Below are 19,937 nucleotides of genomic sequence, written 5' to 3'. Positions count from 1 at the left end.
AAAACACAAACCAATATTATATTTCAGCATAAACATAACATCTCTAGACAGGTTAGGTCTAATCAAGCAAACATTTACAATTTATTTATGACTGAAATCTTGCACGTATATGTAGAGGGAAAACTCAAGTGTATACTTCACATTTTGGACAACCATTGTTTTTTTACATTTACATTTTGGTTATTGTTCTCTTTCTCACTTTAGATGCTGGAGAAAAAACAGCCAGGCTAAAGCATTCCAAGTGGAAACTTCTGTCATGGCTCAATCATCCAGGATTGGGATGGTGGAAGGAGCAGATCAGAGATCAGGAAGAGATCTACTGGTGCCCCTGAGGAACTGATTTACCTAATGCGTCAAATTTAACCAAACATTTTCATCACTCACCTTCATGTCATTGCAAACCTGTAAGACTTTCGTTCATCTTTGAAACACAAATGTAGATCTTTTTAATGAAATCTGAGAGCTTTCTGTCCCTCCATTTCATAGTTTATGCAACTTCAACTTTCAAGCTTCAGAAAGGTAGTAAAGACATTATAACAATAATCAATATGACTCCAGTGGTTTAACCTCAACTTTATGAAGTAAAGTGAATGCTGTGCGTGTGCAAAAAAACCCATTGCATCTTTATTCACAAAATATACGTCTCTGACACGTGTTCACGGAGCACCACGATTCATCAGGGTTGTTTTGGCGAGAGAGCCAGCGATCTCATGGCGCAACATGCGTTGGAGATACATCATTTGTGAATAAAGATGTAATTGTATGCGCACGTAAGGTATCTGTTAAAAATATCTTCATTTGTGTTCTCCACAAAAGTCGTATGGGTTTGGAGCGACATGAGGGTAAGTAATTAATGACAGAAATTAAATTTTTGTGTGAACTATCCCTTTAATGTTTTCTAATGTGGTTATAATTGGCCATTGTTCTGTTTTATAAACATTTTCAATATTTTAAAGATTTATTGTTTTGAAAAAAATGTTTATACAGAAAAGATAGATTAATTTGATCAAAAGTCGCAGTGAAAACTTTTAAATTGTTTTTAAAAAATTATGTTTCAAATAAATGTTGCTCTCTTGAAAGTTGTTTCCACAAAAATATAAAATATCATAGTTTCCACAAAAATATGAAGCCGTACAACTGGTAATAATCATAAATGATATATATATATATATATATATATATATATATATATATATATATATATATATATATATATATATATAAATAGATTGTATCATTATTTATTCTAGAATTAGTAATATATTACAGAAATGCACTCATTAATTAAAATCATTAATCATATCAATCATATTGTGTTATTAATCAATAAATTCTAAAGAATTTGCTTAACTTTTATGTTTTGTGTCCAGTGATTTTTCAATGTTTTTAACGGGTCCCAGAAAGAATTGTGTTAAAGATGAGTTTATAGCCCACTGGATCGATTACTCTTCACACTGGACTCTTTGAAGACGGACGTGGCAGCAGTTGCAGAACGGCTGCTGCTACAAACGCTTACAGGCTACATCCAAGGATGGAAACATTTCAGGTTTTAGTGATTAACACGTTCTTTCAGTGAATTTTTCGGGTGAACGTGGTAAAAACCAATAGGAAAAAAAGTACCACATAAGACGTGATATTGACATTTTGAAAATGTTGAACATGACGCATATCGTTGAAGCAACGTTAACAAAAACTGTTTAATCAATGGTGTGAAAATAGGTATTTATAACGTTCAAAAAATGTTTCAGCCACGGTGTGAAAATACGTATTTATAATGTTTAAAAAACCCGACATCTGTCGTATTAAATACGTAGGATAAAAACGTTGTGACAACTTTTTCACGACGTGAAAAAAACGTTTTTGCAACGTTTTTGTGTTTGCTGGAAATAACCTACTGAGTGTACACAGCCGTTCAAAAATGTGTTGGTTAGTCAGAATTTCTTTTTCAGTAAGGATGCATTAAAGTTATCAAAAGTGACATTAAAATGTGTAATGTTACAAAATATTTCATTTTTAAATAAATGCTGTTCTTTTGACATTTTTATTCATCAAAGAATCATGAAAAAAATTTATCATAGTTTCCAAAATATTAAGCAGCAAACTGTTTTCATATTTCTGAAGGATCATGTGACACTGAAGTAATGATTTTGAAAATTCAGCTTTGACATCACGGGAATAAATTACATTTTGAAATATATTCAAATAAGATTTTAAATTGTAATACTATTTCACAATATTACAAGTTTTACTGTATTTTTTTTTATTTTTAAATTCAGCTTTGGAGAGCATGAGCTCTTTATAAAACATTTTTTGTTCCTTTGTGCACTGGCTAAGGAGCATCAAACTGAAAAAATAAAACCAACATTTTCTGAGGTAATGTGTTATGTAATCTTGTTAAAATGGATTTCATAAAATTGGTATCGAAAAAAGTATCGTTAGGAACCGGTATCGAAACTGAGGTATCGAAAATGGCACCGGATCGAAAGATTTTGAACGATACCCAGCCCTACCGTCACTTGCTGACAGTAATGCACACTTCACAAGATATCACAGCTGGATTCGATTAAATCTGCAAGGTTTGTGAAATTAAATGTTTATTAGATATTCAGAGATTTGTTTAAATGACGTAGATGCGCATTTGCTGAATGTTGACGGCAAATGAGAAAGTATTTTAGCCTAATTGTTTGCCTTTTGTTACAAATAATATAAATGCAAACTCTTAACTTTACTTACTTCGCATACCATTTACTTTCTTTGTTTACCAGTTCTGTCTAACAAAGTATTAGATATGACTGACAGATCGTAAATTAATGAAGACGGAGAATGTGAGTGAGCTCTGTGTGATCTGAGGAGCTGCCCTTGCTGTTCTCTTCTGGCGCTGTTCTCAGCGCTGCCCGTCAAAATAAAAGTCCGGAGCGCCATCAAAATAAAAGTCCCGCTTCCAACACATTGGCCAATCAGAAAAACTTATCGGCCGATGCCGATATTTCAAAAATGGCAAATATCGGCCGATATATCGGCCTTGGCGATATATTGGTCGACCACTAATTGTTACATTTGACTTTAATCTGACTTACTCTGAAATTATTAACAAAACTATTACTGAAGTTTTGAGTGGAGCATAGGGCACACCAACTGCGATTTTAGAGCTCCGGCTAACACTTGGCACTAGTTCAAGTGTACTTGGTCTGTAAAGGCTAAAAAGGGAATTTCCATTTAAGACAACAAAATGTTGCTCGACCAACCTAAATAGGGTGAGCCTTACCTCTGTTTAATGTAATGTTACTCAAGCTAAGTGTGCATGGGAAACCATGGCATGACCAAACCTACTATCAGAGAAGTAATGTTGGTCGGCTTATATCTGTAGTAGTGGTCATGACCTCTGACTAGTCAGTGTTGATAGTGTTAGATAGTGTTGATAGTACTAGATAGTGTTGCTTTAATTCAAGTGTATATAGATCTATGGGGACTAAACAAAATACTTTTAGATAGAGCAAGCACGAAGACGGCCTTCTAAACAGTATAGTCAATTACCTCTGTCTAGTGACCAAGACTGACGAGTTTGTGATCGTGAGCCCGCATAAAAATGAACGGCCGGTGCGAGGACCCTGTGAACACTTCTCATATGTTGCCGGTACTCTGACCCCCATTCGAAACATAAAAGCAAGCTATTAATTAATTGTATACGTCGCCATTTCTGAGCTTTCATAAGCATGAGTGTTGCGCGAATCACCGTAGGTGCGTTCACCAGCGTGCGCAAAGTGTGTAAAGATTTGTGCAAGCCGTTCCTATGATAAATTGTGCAACCCATTTGAATTCTATTGAGAATGTAGTAAAACACTATGGAGAAAGTCAAACATGATCTAAAAACAGCCACTAAAAAGACTGATGAAACGAGTGGAAAACATGCTCCTGCAAGCTTCTTAACTTTCTCATGACCACCTTTACTATAATATATCAGGTTCTATTGTATTTGAGTAAATACATTTATTGTATAAATACTAACATGTTCAGTATAAGAATTTTAAGTAAAGATAGTTTGACTTCCCATGGCACTTTGTAAACAAGTGATTGTTAACTATAGGCTATTACTTTATTGCAGTTACGTTATCAACCAACTTTATATGTAGGACCAACTGTATGACTAGCAACTTCCTACTAAATTCTGAAAAAACAGATTCTAATTATTGGACAAAATACTTCCTCACGTAATAACCTAGAATACTGTCTAACACTTGATGGCTGCTCTGTAAAGTCTTCGTCGTCAGTTAGGAACCTGGGTGTGCTCTTTGATACCAATCTTTCATTTGAAAGTCACGTGTCTAGTATCTGTAAAACCGCATTTTTTCATCTTAAAAATTTATCTAAATGACGTCATATGCTCTCAATGAAAAATGCAGAACAATTAGTTCATGCGTTCATGACATCAAGGCTAGATTATTGTAATGCTATTATGGGTGGTTGCACTGCACGCTTAATAAATAAACTACAGCTGGTTCAAAATGCAGCAGCTCGAGTTCTTACCAGAACCAGGAAGTATGACCATATTAGCCCGGTTCTGTCAACACTGCATTGGCTCCCTATTAAACATCGTATACATTTCAAAATATTGCTGATCACTTACAAAACACTAAATGATTTAGCTCCCCAGTACTTGAGCGACCTCTTGACGCATTATAGTCCTTCACGTCTATTGCCATCTCAAAATTCTGGCCAGTTAATAATACCTAGAATATAAAAATCAACTGCTGGTGGTAGTTCCTTTTCCTATTTAGCACCAAAACTTTGGAACAATCTTCCTAACATTGTCCGGGAAGCAGACACACTCTGTCAGTTCAAATCTAGACTAAAAACACATCTCTTTGACCTAGCATACACATAACACATTATAGACTTCTATAATTCAGTGTTAGGCTGCATAGTTTAGGTCATCCGGAACTGGGAACACTTCCCATAAATCCTGATGTACAGTACTTGTTACATCATAAGAAGGATGGCATTGTAACGTTCAGCCAATAAGGTTGAGATTACAAAAGTTAAAATGGGGTCAGATTTTACTGTGTCAGGAATTGGGTGTTAAAAGAATGAGACAAAACTGAGGTTAATGGGCATATTGCAGGTTTTTTTATTTTTTCAAAATTAATATAACCTTGTATGAAAATACCATATGAAAAGTAAATGCAGGATTAAAAAATGTTTTGCAAGACATAAGGGCACAAATTTAATAGAAAACGTGACAGTTTCCTTGACCGTGTTGAAAAAACCCTTTTTTTTAACCATCGCGTCATATGACGTCACCAGAGGGAGTCTTTCGCCGGCTCTGCGTTCGCTCAGTGCGGAGTAGGTTGGTATTCAGTTGGAGCGGTCATGATTCAGTGTGTTTTCGGTGCTTATTGTATTTCAATTAATCATCGTCGTGGTAAAAGATTGTGAATTATGGCCTGTCAGGACACCGAGTCCACAGGTTTCCGAATAAGAAAAAGGACGGTGCGATCTTCCGTGCCTGTAATGAACTGCGTTTGTGCAGGGTAAGAGACGGGACTTCACTTCTGCTTCTGCTTTGAATAACGCGGTAGTGTGTAGCATTCACTATAGACCGGATGATTATAATCCCGGCGATATGTGCACACTGTCCCGGCTCCTTCATCGGGTCGCCCGGTGATGGTCCGCCGTCAGCATGTGGTTCGGCCGCCAGCGGGAAACATTGACGCTCACGGATCCGTCAGAGATCACTTATTGTACATCTGTTTTACAAAATGTGCCTTGTCTTAATTAGGGGCCAAGCCCCGAAGGGGCTGTACTTGTAGCTTGCTGTACCTGTTCTGCTTGCGGTGCGTTTAAGGGCTTGGCCCCTGTATCGCTGCTTGCAGCTATATTTTAATTCATTAACATATCCTACACAAACTTGTAATGTAATGCATTTATGTGTTTGTTATTAGTCTGCAGCCGACACGTATTATTATTATTAGGGGTTCAAGCACGAAGTGCTGAAACCCTATTGTAATTGTACCGATTTTTATTATTATTTTTCTTCTGCCGTAAAACGCATCGTGCAGCCCAAACCGTAAGAGCTGGAACGTTGAAACTTTGCCAGATGGTAGTACAAAAATCGAGGAGAGGTTATCAAATTATGACCCCGATTGGCCGATAGGTGGCGCTATAACAACCAAAAGCGCGAAACTGCTCATAACTCCTAGACCGTATGTCGTAGACTCAAGTGTCTTATATCATTGGAAAGCTGGACGCCTGGCGAACAAAACTTATATCTCCGATTTCATTTCCGCCATAATAGATTTTCCGCCATTTTGAATTTTGTCAAAAACCTACTTTTGCGAACTAGTCCTAGGTTTTTCGCCCGATCGGAACCAAATCAGTGCAGAAATGTTCTCTAGAGACTGAAAATCAATAATTATCGAAATTTCGTTTCACGGACGCTAAGGGGCGCCAAAACGTACATTGTGGGAGGGGCCTATTTTACTAAAATGGCTATAACTCCAGAAGTAAATGAGGCGATTGGCCACATGGTGGCGCTATAACATGAAAAAAACATAAAACGGGCTATAACCACCTGACCGTCAGTCCGATTGACTTGAAAATTGGTATGCAGTGTCTTGGTGCAAGGTGCCATGTATGTCTATGAGGACATTGGTGTATCTCAAAAAACATGGCCGCCATCGGCCAATGAAGTTTGAGCACCTATTAGACAAGGTTAACGGAGGCCGATCGGAACGAAACTCGATGGGCATGTTCGACTCATGGCTGTAAAGGTCTGTAAGAATTTTGAAAGAAATCGGCCACTAGTTGGCACTAACGAGTTTTATGGGTCTGTAATCACGTGGTGTTGCACACATCCACAAAATATGCATATCATTTGATAGATCTGCTCATGCTGAACAACTTTGCCTCAAGAACCATTGCTGTCCATCAATCCGTTCATTAAATATTCGCGAACATGTTAAAAACCTACTTTTGCGAACTAGTCCTAGGTTTTTCGCCCGATCGGAACCAAACGAGTCTAGGACAATTCTATGGACTCTCTAGATCAGTAATTATCAAAAAAAAGTTGAACTTTTGCATTTTTCGCATGGGTATATTGGGTCATAAAAAAAATGGGCGTGGCAAAATGCACTCAAAAGCCTATAAATCCTAAACAAAAACTCAGAACTTCACGAAAATTGGTGAGAATATGTGCCATAACATTCTAAACAAGCATGCAAAATTTCATGTAGATCGGATGATAGGTGGCGCTATAACTGTTAAAAAGCTTTGAAAACAATATATTTCCTATGGTAAATTGCCTGTATTGGCTGTAAATGGACTTTTCCATCTATTATTTCAGTGGTTACAAGCTTTCTAAATAAATCTTAATGTCTTGAATGCTTATGTGCTTAAAGGCCTTAAATGCTTGAACCCCGATAAATGCTGCTTGCAGCTTTAATTATTATTATTATTATTATAATAATAAATAAAATATATTATGTTCTATAATTCATCTTCAATCTGTACAAACCGACTTTAATGTTTGTGTTGGCTGTTTCTACATATAAAGTTTTTATACAGTTAGACAGTTGTGATTGTGATAAAAAAAATTGTATTCATCGTCACCAAATGGGTCAATGAAGACTTTCAAAGCCTTTATATAAAGTCCCTCTTCCTCTGGAAACACACAACACATGCAGGTAAGGGTCTAAATACTAGCTTTGCTATTGCCTGATACATGATGATAATAATCTGTACAGTATTGTGATCTGAGCATAGTGTTATACATATCGTCGGCTAACGTGAATACATCTATAAGCTAACACTGTTCTCTCGCCCTGTTCTCCTCATACCACAACTCACCGTTGTTCTGTCTAATCCTGGCCTGTCCTGCTCGCTTGGCTTCATATCAGGCTCATAATTATATGATATCATCATATATATCAATTATATGAATTATATATATATATATATATATCATACGAGTAAACATTTAGGCTACAATTTCCTCAACTTCCGAGCTGTCATTGCAATCCATTGCTTTCCTATTGTTTACTTTGACGGCTCTCCCTCCCGTTACGTCACTTCCGGTTCGGCGGTTTTCAAATGCGGAAGTAAAATTCTCACAAAAACGACTCCAGAAGCCTAAATAGCGTTTTATAAGTATGTGTTTATATTTAAATCTAGTTCCTACATTATTTTTCTATACATTGGCTTACTGGGTACTCTAACCTGCAATATGCCCTTTAAAGTGGATAAGAACGGTGTATTTACAATCTTCACAAGAGACTTTAAAACACAATAAAACCAGGAAAACTCGGGCTGTTAAAAGCATAGAGTCGCACCATACCATAAAATAGTCCATAAGAATCCTTGTGTGTTGAATCCTTGTGAAAAGAAGTGATAATCCAAAAGCTTGAAGTGGTGTCTGGAAAGGTGAGTCCACAAAAGGTAACTCCACACTCCACACCCACCTTTCCAGACACCACTTTAAGCTTTAGGATTATCACTTCTTTTGGACTGTATACACTGGTGGACACTCACATTGGGACGCTTCAACACACAAGGATTCTTATGGACTGTTTTAGGGTATGGTGCGACTTCCACCTTTTTTCGGCCGCCACGCCCCCGGCACTATTCACATGGTAAATAGTTTAGGTGATCTATTTGCATCGCAAATAGATCAATGCCATAAAAACATGAAGTTTCTTCATCAGATTCACTGATAGTTCATCGCGTTTTGAGGATGGATGGTTTTGAGTAAAGAAGCCCTTCAGCTGATTCTGGACAGCGAGGAAGAATTCACCTTTTCCTCAGAGGAAGATTGCAACTTGGACGACGAACGGCAGCATTTTGAAGAGCGAATTGATCCCGCCGAGGATACAAGTTCGGCATAAGTTGTTTACTGTTATATAATTCCTTTTCTGATAATATAGAACTCATGAATTTTCAGACTATATTTTGCCTAGTTTTGGCTAGCTTTTGACATCTTAAAAGGAACGATTGCCTTACAATATCCCTAACATTCGTGTATATGATCAAGTGTAAACTTTTTTTTTAATGTGATATTGCTCTCTAAACATTTGTATATTAAATATATTTCACTCAGTTTTGATTAGCTTATGACACTGATTATCATGCTAAAATACTGCCTTATGCGTAATGTAGCTTGTTTGCGAATATCTGCTTGGGTTATATGTGATTTAATGCAAGTATATTTCAGCCTCCGGTAAAATATGTGATAGTCTAAATACATTATATTTTTATATAAATGTTCGGTTTTGGTTAGCCTATGACACTGCTTATCATGCTTCAATACTGCCTTATGCACAGATGTTTGTGAATACAGGTGTAAATGTTTGAAATGTAGTGATGTGTCATTCGCAAACAATCCGTTCATTGTGTGTCACTAAATGCGTGCGGTCTATATGGCCCATCAACAAAAACTCGCGGCCTACGGCCCATCAATAGATATTTCTCCGTCCTATGGCCCATCAACAGATATACACATTGTGCGTCCATAACCATCAATTGCTCATCAGTTTACTTTGGATAATGTACGCTAACAGTTTTATTTTGTTGTTGTTTTTTAGGAATGTGTCTGCATCACGCTCTCCTTCACCAGCACCTTGCAGAGGGGCACACAGGTGTCGTTCAGTTCTCAGTGTGATCGAGAATCATACTGAGTAAGTGCATAGACGTAATATTTTACAGATGAAATGTAGCCTTAATTGTGTCAGGGGAGTTGTCTTCACCTCTACAGCTGGTGGAGAATATGACGGGACTCGGGCAGAAATCAAATTCATGGATGACAGGTAATGTATTAAAGATTTATTAACGTTACAAAAGCCGTTGGAGCGGAACGAGGCCGCTGGATTGATTGCTAATGAGAGAAGCACGACACATGGCTCGAGAGCAGTGGAGCTATTATTATGCACAGATTGTTTCCGCTTCTTCCGGTCATGCGTATGTGGGGTAATGCAGCACTGTTTTATCATTAGAAATATTTGAGTGTGATGAAAGTTGTTATAATTACGGTTGGGTATCGTTTGAATTTTAACGATTCCGATTCCTATCAATTCCCAATTTTGATTCCAATAAGGTAAAAAGATTTCATTCACATTTAGTCTAATTGCTAAACATTTAATTGTAGCTGAATATCATAAAAAAAAAAAATAATAATAATAATAATAATAATAATATATATATATATATATATATATAATCAACAGGCTGAAGAACACTTAGACAAGAAACTTTTTCCTGTGGTTTAAAAATACCAGACAAAACAACGACAGGGCTCTCAAGTCACACACATTCACCGTGAGACACACGCATTTCAACCAGTTCACACGCCACACCTTGTATTTCTCATGCTGAGGAGTAAGGGATAACTTGTCCCGCTATACAATCAATGGACAAGGTGTAGGCAAACGGAGGGAAGTTCTCTGCCAAGTCTGCTGCCTCGAGTTATACAGAGTTATATGCCACCTAACAGCCAATCAGAAATTAGAATTCGTTGTTTCCGGGTAAATTACGTGTTCCCGCTGCAAGCACGTTAGTTACTAGGCAACACGCGCACACACAGAGTGGAAGTTGGAAGAGCAAGATCTGATGAATGCGGTTTGCTTCATTTTTTTTTTTGCATTTTAATTTTACGATTCGTGGACAATATCTCTTGCCTGTGATCAAAGACAGTGAGAGCTGATGTTGAGGAATATAGCCAAATTCATGCTAAATTATTTGATGCAGTCAAAAACTCTCCAAATGCTTTTAAAAGGGGTCATCGGATGCAAAATTCACTTTTATATGGTGTTTGCATATAAATGTGTCTTTGCAGTGTGTGGACACAAACACCACACACTGAAAAGAATCCATTCACTTTTTTTTTAATACTCAAAAAGCCTAAACACTCAATCAAGCGTTTGGATTTTCTGAGCAATATGATGTAATATTGCTCATGCTCCACCCACGAGCGCTGACAGACTGTCCTGTATTAGCATATTTCCTCCCTCAGCCATTTGGGGCCGAGGGGCCGCTGCTGCAAATATTTGGGTGGCTCCTCCCCTAACAGATCTCACTCCAAACTTTTGATAAAACTTGAGAGCCCTGTGTGTGTGTGTGTGTGTGTGTGTGTGAGAGAGTGAGATTATGACTGGTGTTGTTTATTGTAAGTGTTTGTTGCCTTTTTGGACTTGTTGCCTTCCACCTGCACTGTCTCTTCCTCGGTCTCCTCTAATGGGCCTACCCTTTTCGCCACTTTCTCTGGGCCAGCATCCTCTAACCTGGCCTTTTTAGGGGACTTTCCTCTCAGGGCGAATGAGAGGATGCTTAATTACTTTTTACCTGACATCTTTGAAAGACAGATGCAATGATTAATGCATACATGGCCAGGATATAATTATAAAATATGACATGGTTTTAAAAGTGACCTATAACATCGACTATGCAATACACTTTAATTTATTTAGTGCTAATAAAAATTATTAAGCCTATTTGGAGAGAGAGATGTTTATAATGTGACAATATGTCAGTCATCGTGTGATAACGAAACTATGACTTGGCCTAGACCAGGGGTTTTCAAAGTGGGGGCCGCCAGGGGGCGCCGCAGCAAGTTGAAAAAAAAGTGGAAAAAAAAAGGTTAAAAAAAACGTTAAAAAATAAATATTTGCTAATATGAGTATTGTTATCAAATAACAATAATTTGTTGCATAGCCTATCTGAACATTATACTTTTAATGCTAATCTTTTAGAGATGAACTGATTAATTGGCTAGTGACAAGAATTGGCCGATTTTCACGTGATTATGCCGATTCAAATGCACTCGGGCGCGCATGAATAACATCGCGCAACATCAGCATCACACATGCATACAGAACGCACATGTAGGAAATCTTGTGAATTACGGCCGTTTCAGACCGCGAGCGGCGCGTGAGCAGCGCACATTTTTTTCAGCGTGCATGTTCAGTGAGTGCATTCACACCGCGAGCAGGAGCAGCGCGTGAGCGTCAAGCAGGAGCGTCGCATGAGCAGTAGTGAAGCGGAGGGTTTCGGCGCCGAGTCTATTTTTGCTGCGCTGCTCACGCTCAATTAAAGTGAAAGCACACTTTTGATGGACAAAATAAATATGATTTCACACAAAAAGTAGCCTACCTAAAATGCACATAATTTGCATGTATAGTGTGTTTGAACAAGAACTGGATTAGGCTATGTCAGAAAAGAAAATGAAGACAAAAATATTTATAGAAAATGTATCCATTTAAACTTGTTTTTATTAATCAGTTTGGGTAAAAGTGGTGTTTTATTATTTATATATAAAATATTTGTGTGTGCTGTAAAGTGGTTAGAAAAAATGAAATCAGAATCGGCTAAAATCTGTATCGACAGGTCAAACTCAATGAAAAATCGGAATCTGCCTTGAAAATTGTAATCGGTGCATCTCTATAATCTTTCTGATTGGCTGGTATCAAACACCATCACATAATCTGATGTTCACCTAGATGTTTTATTTATTTATTTCTACACATGCCGTAGTATTGTCGATGGGTTCAACAACACATCCTAAGGGGGGCCTTGGCCAGAACCTAGTGGTATTTGGGGGGCCTTGGCATGGAAAAGTTTGGGAACCCCTGGCCTAGACTACTTGTTCTGAGCAGGTGTTGTCAGTGAACAGGCTGTAAAACTGTTGGCTAAGTTACAGACACTCATGAAAAACTGATGCTAATTATCTGGGAAACATTCATTAACAGCAGTCAAGTTGTCACTGTTTGTGGCAAACAAGTTGTGAATTTGTTGTAACATTAAAACAGGAGATCATGACTTAACTGTGCTCAAAGTGATGCTCGGAGCGGTTTCCTCTGTGGGTGAACGATACTTTCGGAAGACGTTGTAGTTGAATCACGTGAACAATTCCAGGAAATGCTTTTTTTTCATTGGTTGTTGCGTTAAATCTTACCATACAATACAATAGTGCTATTTTCTGATTGGCTATTGTGTAGCCCCTTTCTTTTTTTTGATTGGCTGATAAGTGGCAGGCTTGAGTAAGAATTCCAGGAGAGACGCGCTTGATTCCTGCCGGTTCCATAGTGAGAGCGGCACGGCCAGAGAAATTTTGGGGCGCTGCGGCATATTAAATATATTATAAATAGTTTTTCCACTTGAGAAATACAATGTGTGGCGGGAGTGCGTGACAAAAGACCGAAATGAGTGACTGTCACACTCAATGCGTGACACTTGAGAGCCCTGCACACACGCGGAAATTGAATAAATACTTTGTATTTGGTATTTGAGCAATTATTAATAACAACAACAAAAACACTAATAATAATATTATTAATGAAACACCCCCATTCCCGCGACCCGTCCAACCCACCCCCCCTTTGACCCCCTGACAGGGGGGAATGTCACTTTTGCCTGTCTTCAAAACTTGAGAGCCCTGCTTATAGACGACGTTGACCGAAGATGGCCACTTTCGTTCCAACAGAGGATGAAATGTCATTATCTTTGAGTGTTAAGTGACGCAACATCCCTTTCAAGTGGACGCGTGGAAGAGACGTGAGACTAAATGCATTGAAAAGCCCTCGTGCTACTCATATGCTGAGAGAGAGATAAGACAATAGAGCTCAAGATTCATCTTTATAAGACTGTGATCTCGATTCAAACACCCACGCGATCTTCCATTTCGTCTGTCTATTAAACCTTTGACAAATCATATCGCAACATTCAAATCTTTGTTGGCGCTGCCGCTGACCCAGAGAGAGTAGTCACGAAACAGCAGTCTTTTCAACCTCATAGTATCCTTATTTATGTGATACAATAGTTCAAATCATCATAGAAGTAATGGGATAAAAGTTTAAAGTTCAAATATAAACACTGATGTCTAGGATAGCGATCCTAACACCGTGTCCTAACTACACGCGACGCGACAAAATTCCAGCGACAGACAGTGTATCTGTCCACACTAGACGCGACGCGACTGTGAGACGCCACAACGTCAATCAAAAATCACAGCCAATCAGAACAGCGTGTGGGCGGAGTCTCGCGGCAAGTGCACAGCACAGAGAGTAATCTTGATGGCACTCGCAAGAAAATGGATAAGTAGCTACATAATCAAATTCACAAAAATTACACCATTTAAAAAATACATAGGCTACTGAGTTACTAAAACAATCTTTGTCAAATAATACACTTGTTTGTTCACAGTTTTAACGTTCTTGTTTCCATTTGTTTAATTTCAAGATCTGAGGTGAATTATATCCATTGTTGCTTTTACAGCTACAAAGCTGGAGCACTAAATGATATTCAGAGTCACATTTCACCCTTTAAACATTAAATAAAGCACATAAACAGCACCTGAGATTATCATTGCCACATTTTGTGTTTGTTGTTCTAGCGCGACGTCGCAGAAAAATAGAAACCGTTTCTAAATTAGAAACGTCGCGTGTCGCGCCTGGTTAGGACAAAAACTCTGATTAACATGGAAAAGATACCTTTTATCGCATGTCGCCGCGTCGCGTGTAGTTAGGACACGGTGTAAACCTAATAGATCGGGCTGGGTACCGAGTTCGATACTTTTTAGGTACCGACCGAATTGCCTCCATACTATCGAGTATCGAAAAATTACTCGTTTTTCGGTACCAGATTTCGATACCTAAGGGGTTAACTCGTCAAGATCAGTGCTCAAACAAATACATATGAAATGCACAACGACACACCTAAAGTCGCTCGCGCACATACACGTGAACTCTACACACACACACGAGACGCGTGGAACTCTCCGCACATACTCATATGAGACGTGAGCACACGCACAAACTCGCGCACAAACTAAATGAGACGCGAGCACACACACACAATACCCTAAAGATGTCGATCAAAAGTGTGGCTACATTTCTCCAGGCTCGATGCCAACAGCGCGCGATGCAGTATCTGCGGTAAAATAATTGCTGCAAAGACCGGTACCACAACAAATAATGATGAAGCCCTTGACAGTGCACGGAGTAAACATAAGAGCAGAAAGTTGCTCTGTCTTCGACTGGTAAATGAAGAGATACCTGATCATTCTGACACTGTTTATATTGCAATAATGACCTACTGAATGTACACTGCCGTTAAAAAATGTGTTGGTTAGTCAGAATTTTTTTTCAGTAAGGATGCATTAAAGTGATCAAAAAATGACCTTAAAACATGTAATGTTACAAAAGATGAATGCGATGAATTATCAACAAAAGATTTATGTTTCAAATATAAATGTTTCAAATAAATGCTGTTCTTTTGAATTTTTTTTCCATCAAAGAATCATACATACAAACGTAGGCTACGCTCTCTTTTAAATAAAAACCTGTGGCGTCATCTATGATTATAAGGGCTGTAGGCTATATGCGAAATGAAAACCGAAATCGCGACACTCAGGGCCACGACCTGTGTCGTGGTGTGAGGAGGCAGAATCGCGACACACCCCTTCCAACTCCCAGAGTTATCCTTCCCGTCCAGATCCAATGCTACCACATCTACGTACGTTTGTATGTAGGCCTATGGGCAATTTATATTCAAAATACTTACTAAAATATAATTAATATAATTTTATTGCATTTGTATTAGTTGTTTGAAGAGTAAAAAAAAAAAAAATCTGTCGGTCTTAATGCAAGTTTACAATCGGCAAGTCAGTCGGACTAAAAGGGAAAAAAAATAGAGCTGTTTTTGACCAGGTAAAATTTGCGTTTTTTTACAATACTAATGAGAATTTTTAAAGTATATTACAAACTTTTAATTAGCTAAAATAATTAATTGGGTCGGTCCTAAATTGACAGGGTCGGTCGGGTTATGGCAAACAAGAATATTTTTAAGGATGGCCTGAAGAACGAGAGACCCCAGGCCTGGACTTTGTTCCGTTTTGTTTCTGTTTTATTATATGTGGCAGCAGTTGTCCGAGAGGGGCTGCTGCCTTTACTTTCGTTTTGTTGTTTATTGATCGTTATTCAAATCTTTAAATGTTTGCCGGTTCTCGCCAATGTCAGTTTTTTTCCAAAATCATGCAGCCCTAGTGCAAGCTTGCCTTAAGGTAGCACAGAAATGAATCAGGACAAACTATGTGCAGATATCTTCAAACTACATTTTAGGAAACATTTTTCTCTCTGTGTTCTTGAGTAAAAGGCTCAAGAACAAAGGACAAGGTAAGAGAAAGAAAGCTCCTAAACTCTCTCATCAAGCATAAAGGCTCACCTAATTGATAAAAGGGAAGGAGTTTATACAACATGTATGATGTGTTTTAATCCTAATAATGTGAAAAGAATCCAGTGGAATACCTACAATGGTCTTGTATCAAATCCAATCATTTTTGCCTATTTTATTTCCCATTCCTTTTTTTTATTTCCTATTCTTTGCCTATTTTTATATCCTAAGAAAAACATTAAACATTGTACAAGCAATAGAACTGATATAAAAAACACCTTGATACTATTGAACTAATATATATGACATTCTGAACATCTTCAAACACAAAATAATCTAGTTCTAGAAAATAACTGACTAACATTTCCAATGACCCTTTGCAGTCAACAAAAAAATATTCACATTATGCAAATTTGGGGAGGAATTAAAATTGTTTATATTCAAAATCTTTTGCTCATCACTCACTGTGGATGTGGCTGACTTTGCAGTGCTGGACTGATTAAAGCGTAACTGGAAACCATATTCCCCAGGATAGTCAGAGATGGAGGGCACTACAGTTGCAGGAGGTGGGAGGTTATCCACAACTGGGGCCACATCAGGTGCAGGAACAGCAGTGTCAGTGTTCTCTGGGAGATCAAGGTCAAAGCCATCTGTGAAAGCAGGGCCATCGGGCAATGCCTGAAGTAGGAAGAGAGTTTAAATTTAGGTATGGATGCTTTGTGATGCTTCATTCTGTTCTTGAATTTAGAATAAGCAGCAAAAAATAAATGCAGTAAAGTTTCAGTCAAAAAAAGCTGTTGGACCTTTGGTAGCTGATATCTGGTAATATAATAAAAATTTAAAGCAATAGTTCACCCAAAGATGAAAATTCTGTCATTTACTCAGCCTCAAGTGGTTTCAAACCTTTATGAATTTCTTTCTTCTGCTGAACACAAAAGATGATATTTTGAAGAATGTCCATAACCAGACAGTTGATGGACCCCATTGACTTCCATAGTAGAAAAAAAATACTATGGAAGTCAATGGGTTCCATCAACTGTCTGGTTACTGACATTCTTCAAAATATCTTCTTTTGTGTTCAGCAGAAGAAAGAAATTCATACAGGTTTAAAACAACTTGAGGCTGAGTAAATGACAAAATTTTAATTTAAAGGGGTCATATAATGGTACATGCACTTTTACAAGTTGATTGTACTGAAATGTGTGTTGGCAGTGCCTGTACACAACCATCATAAAATGATAAAAATCCATCCAGTGTTTTTTTTTATCTTCTTATATGTTCCCCCCCCCCCATCTCAAATCAAGCCGTTCGATTTTGTGACGTCACAAAATCGACGCCCCTCCCACAATTGTTGATTGACAGCATCATTTCAACACAGACCCGCCCTCGCTCGTGAGCGAGCTGTCAATCATTGTTGATACGTTGGAGCACTGTCTATGAGCAGAATGGCGTCTAAGCGATTGTGGTGTTCTGTTCTTGGGTGTAATAACGAACACAGCAGTCATTTTGATGTTCCTAAATCCGAACCACTGAAGACGCAGTGGCTGAGTTTGTTTTCGAAGGGAATATTCCCCCCGATCAACGTCAATGCTTTCATGTTTGCGCGAATCATTTCACACACCAGACTGCTTTACAAACGAGGGTCAGTAACGTTATAAAGCTGGTTTTGCTAAGAAGCTGCTCCTGAAAAAAGGATCGGTACCAACTATTCTTGTTCCTGCTGCACCTCCAGAATAACTGAAGTGAGTGTAACATTTTATTAACCTTTATATTAATATTTATATTAATCTTTGCAAATCGCTTGCTGCACGCTTCACGATGAATGCGGCTGTTTACACTCAGGGTACATTACGGCATGTTTTCTATGTACGACGTTCTCAATATAATTCATAATCCCACGTTTATAATGAACAACGTGTTATGGTTATTGTGTTATTAAAACTGTGTATGCAGTATCCACAGAACAGAGGGGCGGGGTGAGCAAAGCTCATTATAATTTAAAGACGCATACACGGCGTGCTGAAAACAGAGCTGTTTTTGACCAGGTAAAATTTGTGTTTTTTTACAATACTAATGAGAATTTTGAATTAAAGTATATTACAAACTTTTAATTTAGACCCTAAAGAATCATATTAGCTTGTACAAAAATGGCATTATATGACCCCTTTAAGTGAACAATCCCTTTAAGTCATATTTAAAAAAACAAAACAAAAAACATCCACCCTGAAGTGCAACTCAAAAATGAAAATACCAGCTTACAGCAGTAAGCCAAGCATCACTGTTTGTACGAGGCAGCTCCTTGATCAGCTCACCAAATCCTCTATGGATGAAAAGAAATATCATAAAACATTTTTTTTATGGATGTTCCCATAAATGGATGGATGGATTTAGTATCCATTTGCATTTAGTTACTAAATGGATAGATTTAGTAGTTTTAATGATCTAAAAAAATAAAATAAAGACATAGGCTACATTAAAATGTAAAACTTAACATGGATGACTGAATGCACATGCATGATCCATTTTGGTCACTTGTGCAATATGGTGTATATGTTGCTAGTTTGCATTCTCATTTTATTGTTAGACTTCAACAATACAACGATTAATTTTATAGTGAAATGGACTTACAGGTCCCCCCAGATCTGCTCAAACTTGCCCTGGCTCAGGGGCAGCTCCATCATCTCCCCATCACTCATGGCTCCAGTGCTCCACTATAGCCAATAAAGAGGGCACTTTAGACTGCAGAAACAAACAAGCAGGAACTGTGACAGAAAAAAAGAAAAAGAAAACATATTAGGAAAGAATATAAAAATGTCAAAACAATGTGATGATGTCATTACAGGTCCTGTGACTGATGATAAAAAGACCTAAAACCAAACCCCAAAACTCACAGTAATCCGTCACCAAAAAAAAAAAAAAAATTGGCACACTTAACTTCACTGTGGTATCAAAGACATCTCATGGAAAATACTGATAAACTAAGAGGCGTGAAGTGTGTTGACGTCCACACAAGAAAAAAAAAAATTCACTTCTCCGTGTTTAAACAAAAAAGTGTAGGCTATCAGGCCCAAATCTAAACACTGAGAAATCGAATTTCGACTTTCAAACATGCGTGTTAATTAATCAGCAGATCGATCTCGCCTCAAAGTGAAGTTCCTTTCCTAAATCTCTACACACTTACCACTTTCTGATCTTGAAAAAACACACGCGCTGCTTCAGATAAAAGCTATCCTGCAGTTCAGTCTCTTCCTTTATTCATCACAGTGAAAGAGAAAGAGCGCGCAGTCACGTGGAGCGGTCATATGACCAACCAGAGGCGCGTATTATCAAAGTGCATTTTTTGAATTCACAATCAAGAAAGTATGAAAGCTTTTTTTCCGTCACGTAAAAATATAAAAAAGGTAATTGCGTTTTTTTCTTCTTCTTAGAATTGCCAGATATAAACTCACAATTGCTAGTTATAACGTCTTGAAATAAACGAGTACTTGCGAGTTCAGAATTACAGAATATAAACTCGTAATTGTGAGAAAAAAGTCAGAATTGCGACTTTATATCACGCTAATGCAGTGAGATCCAGTTAGACGAAGAAGTGATAGATAAAAAATATTTTATTTATAAGTAAAGTATACAATTAATAAATAAAACAATGAATGGTTAAATTAAAATAACGTAAATTTAGAAAACGTAAAATAATATTGCCACAAAAGTAAAGAAGAAGAGGCCTTCTTGCTACAAAAGAGAGAGCAAGAGGAACTTTGCAACAAAAATAAAAATAAAAATTCAAGTCA

At 37.7% G+C, this 19,937-nt stretch overlaps 1 protein-coding gene across 5 annotated transcripts in view; it reads right to left on the bottom strand.

Annotated features, from left to right (window-relative positions):
* The window catches only part of LOC311080364 (cellular tumor antigen p53-like), a 94,454-nt gene extending 75,009 nt beyond the window's left edge, over positions 1 to 19,445 (bottom strand). For 4 of the 5 annotated variants that reach the window (XR_014605567.1, XR_014605568.1, XM_084110292.1 and 1 more), the window contains exons 1-4: positions 19,331 to 19,439; positions 18,778 to 18,911; positions 18,409 to 18,469; positions 16,615 to 16,827 (exon numbers count right to left, since the gene is read on the bottom strand). Coding sequence is in view for 3 of the 5 variants with exons in the window: in XM_084110292.1 (XP_083966418.1) it covers positions 16,615 to 16,827; positions 18,409 to 18,469; positions 18,778 to 18,845 (342 nt within the window). In the remaining 2 variants the exon portion in view is untranslated. Of the gene's footprint in view, positions 1 to 16,614; positions 16,828 to 18,408; positions 18,470 to 18,777; positions 18,912 to 19,330 lie in introns of all 5 variants that reach the window. The other variant, XM_084110293.1, reaches the window with a different exon arrangement.
* Positions 19,446 to 19,937: the final 492 nt, after the last annotated feature.

This window comes from Abramis brama (genome assembly GCF_963993115.1).
Source record: "Abramis brama genome assembly, chromosome: 3".
Classification (NCBI taxonomy): domain Eukaryota; kingdom Metazoa; phylum Chordata; class Actinopteri; order Cypriniformes; family Leuciscidae; genus Abramis; species Abramis brama.
This window is presented reverse-complemented; position numbering and strand designations above follow the sequence as displayed.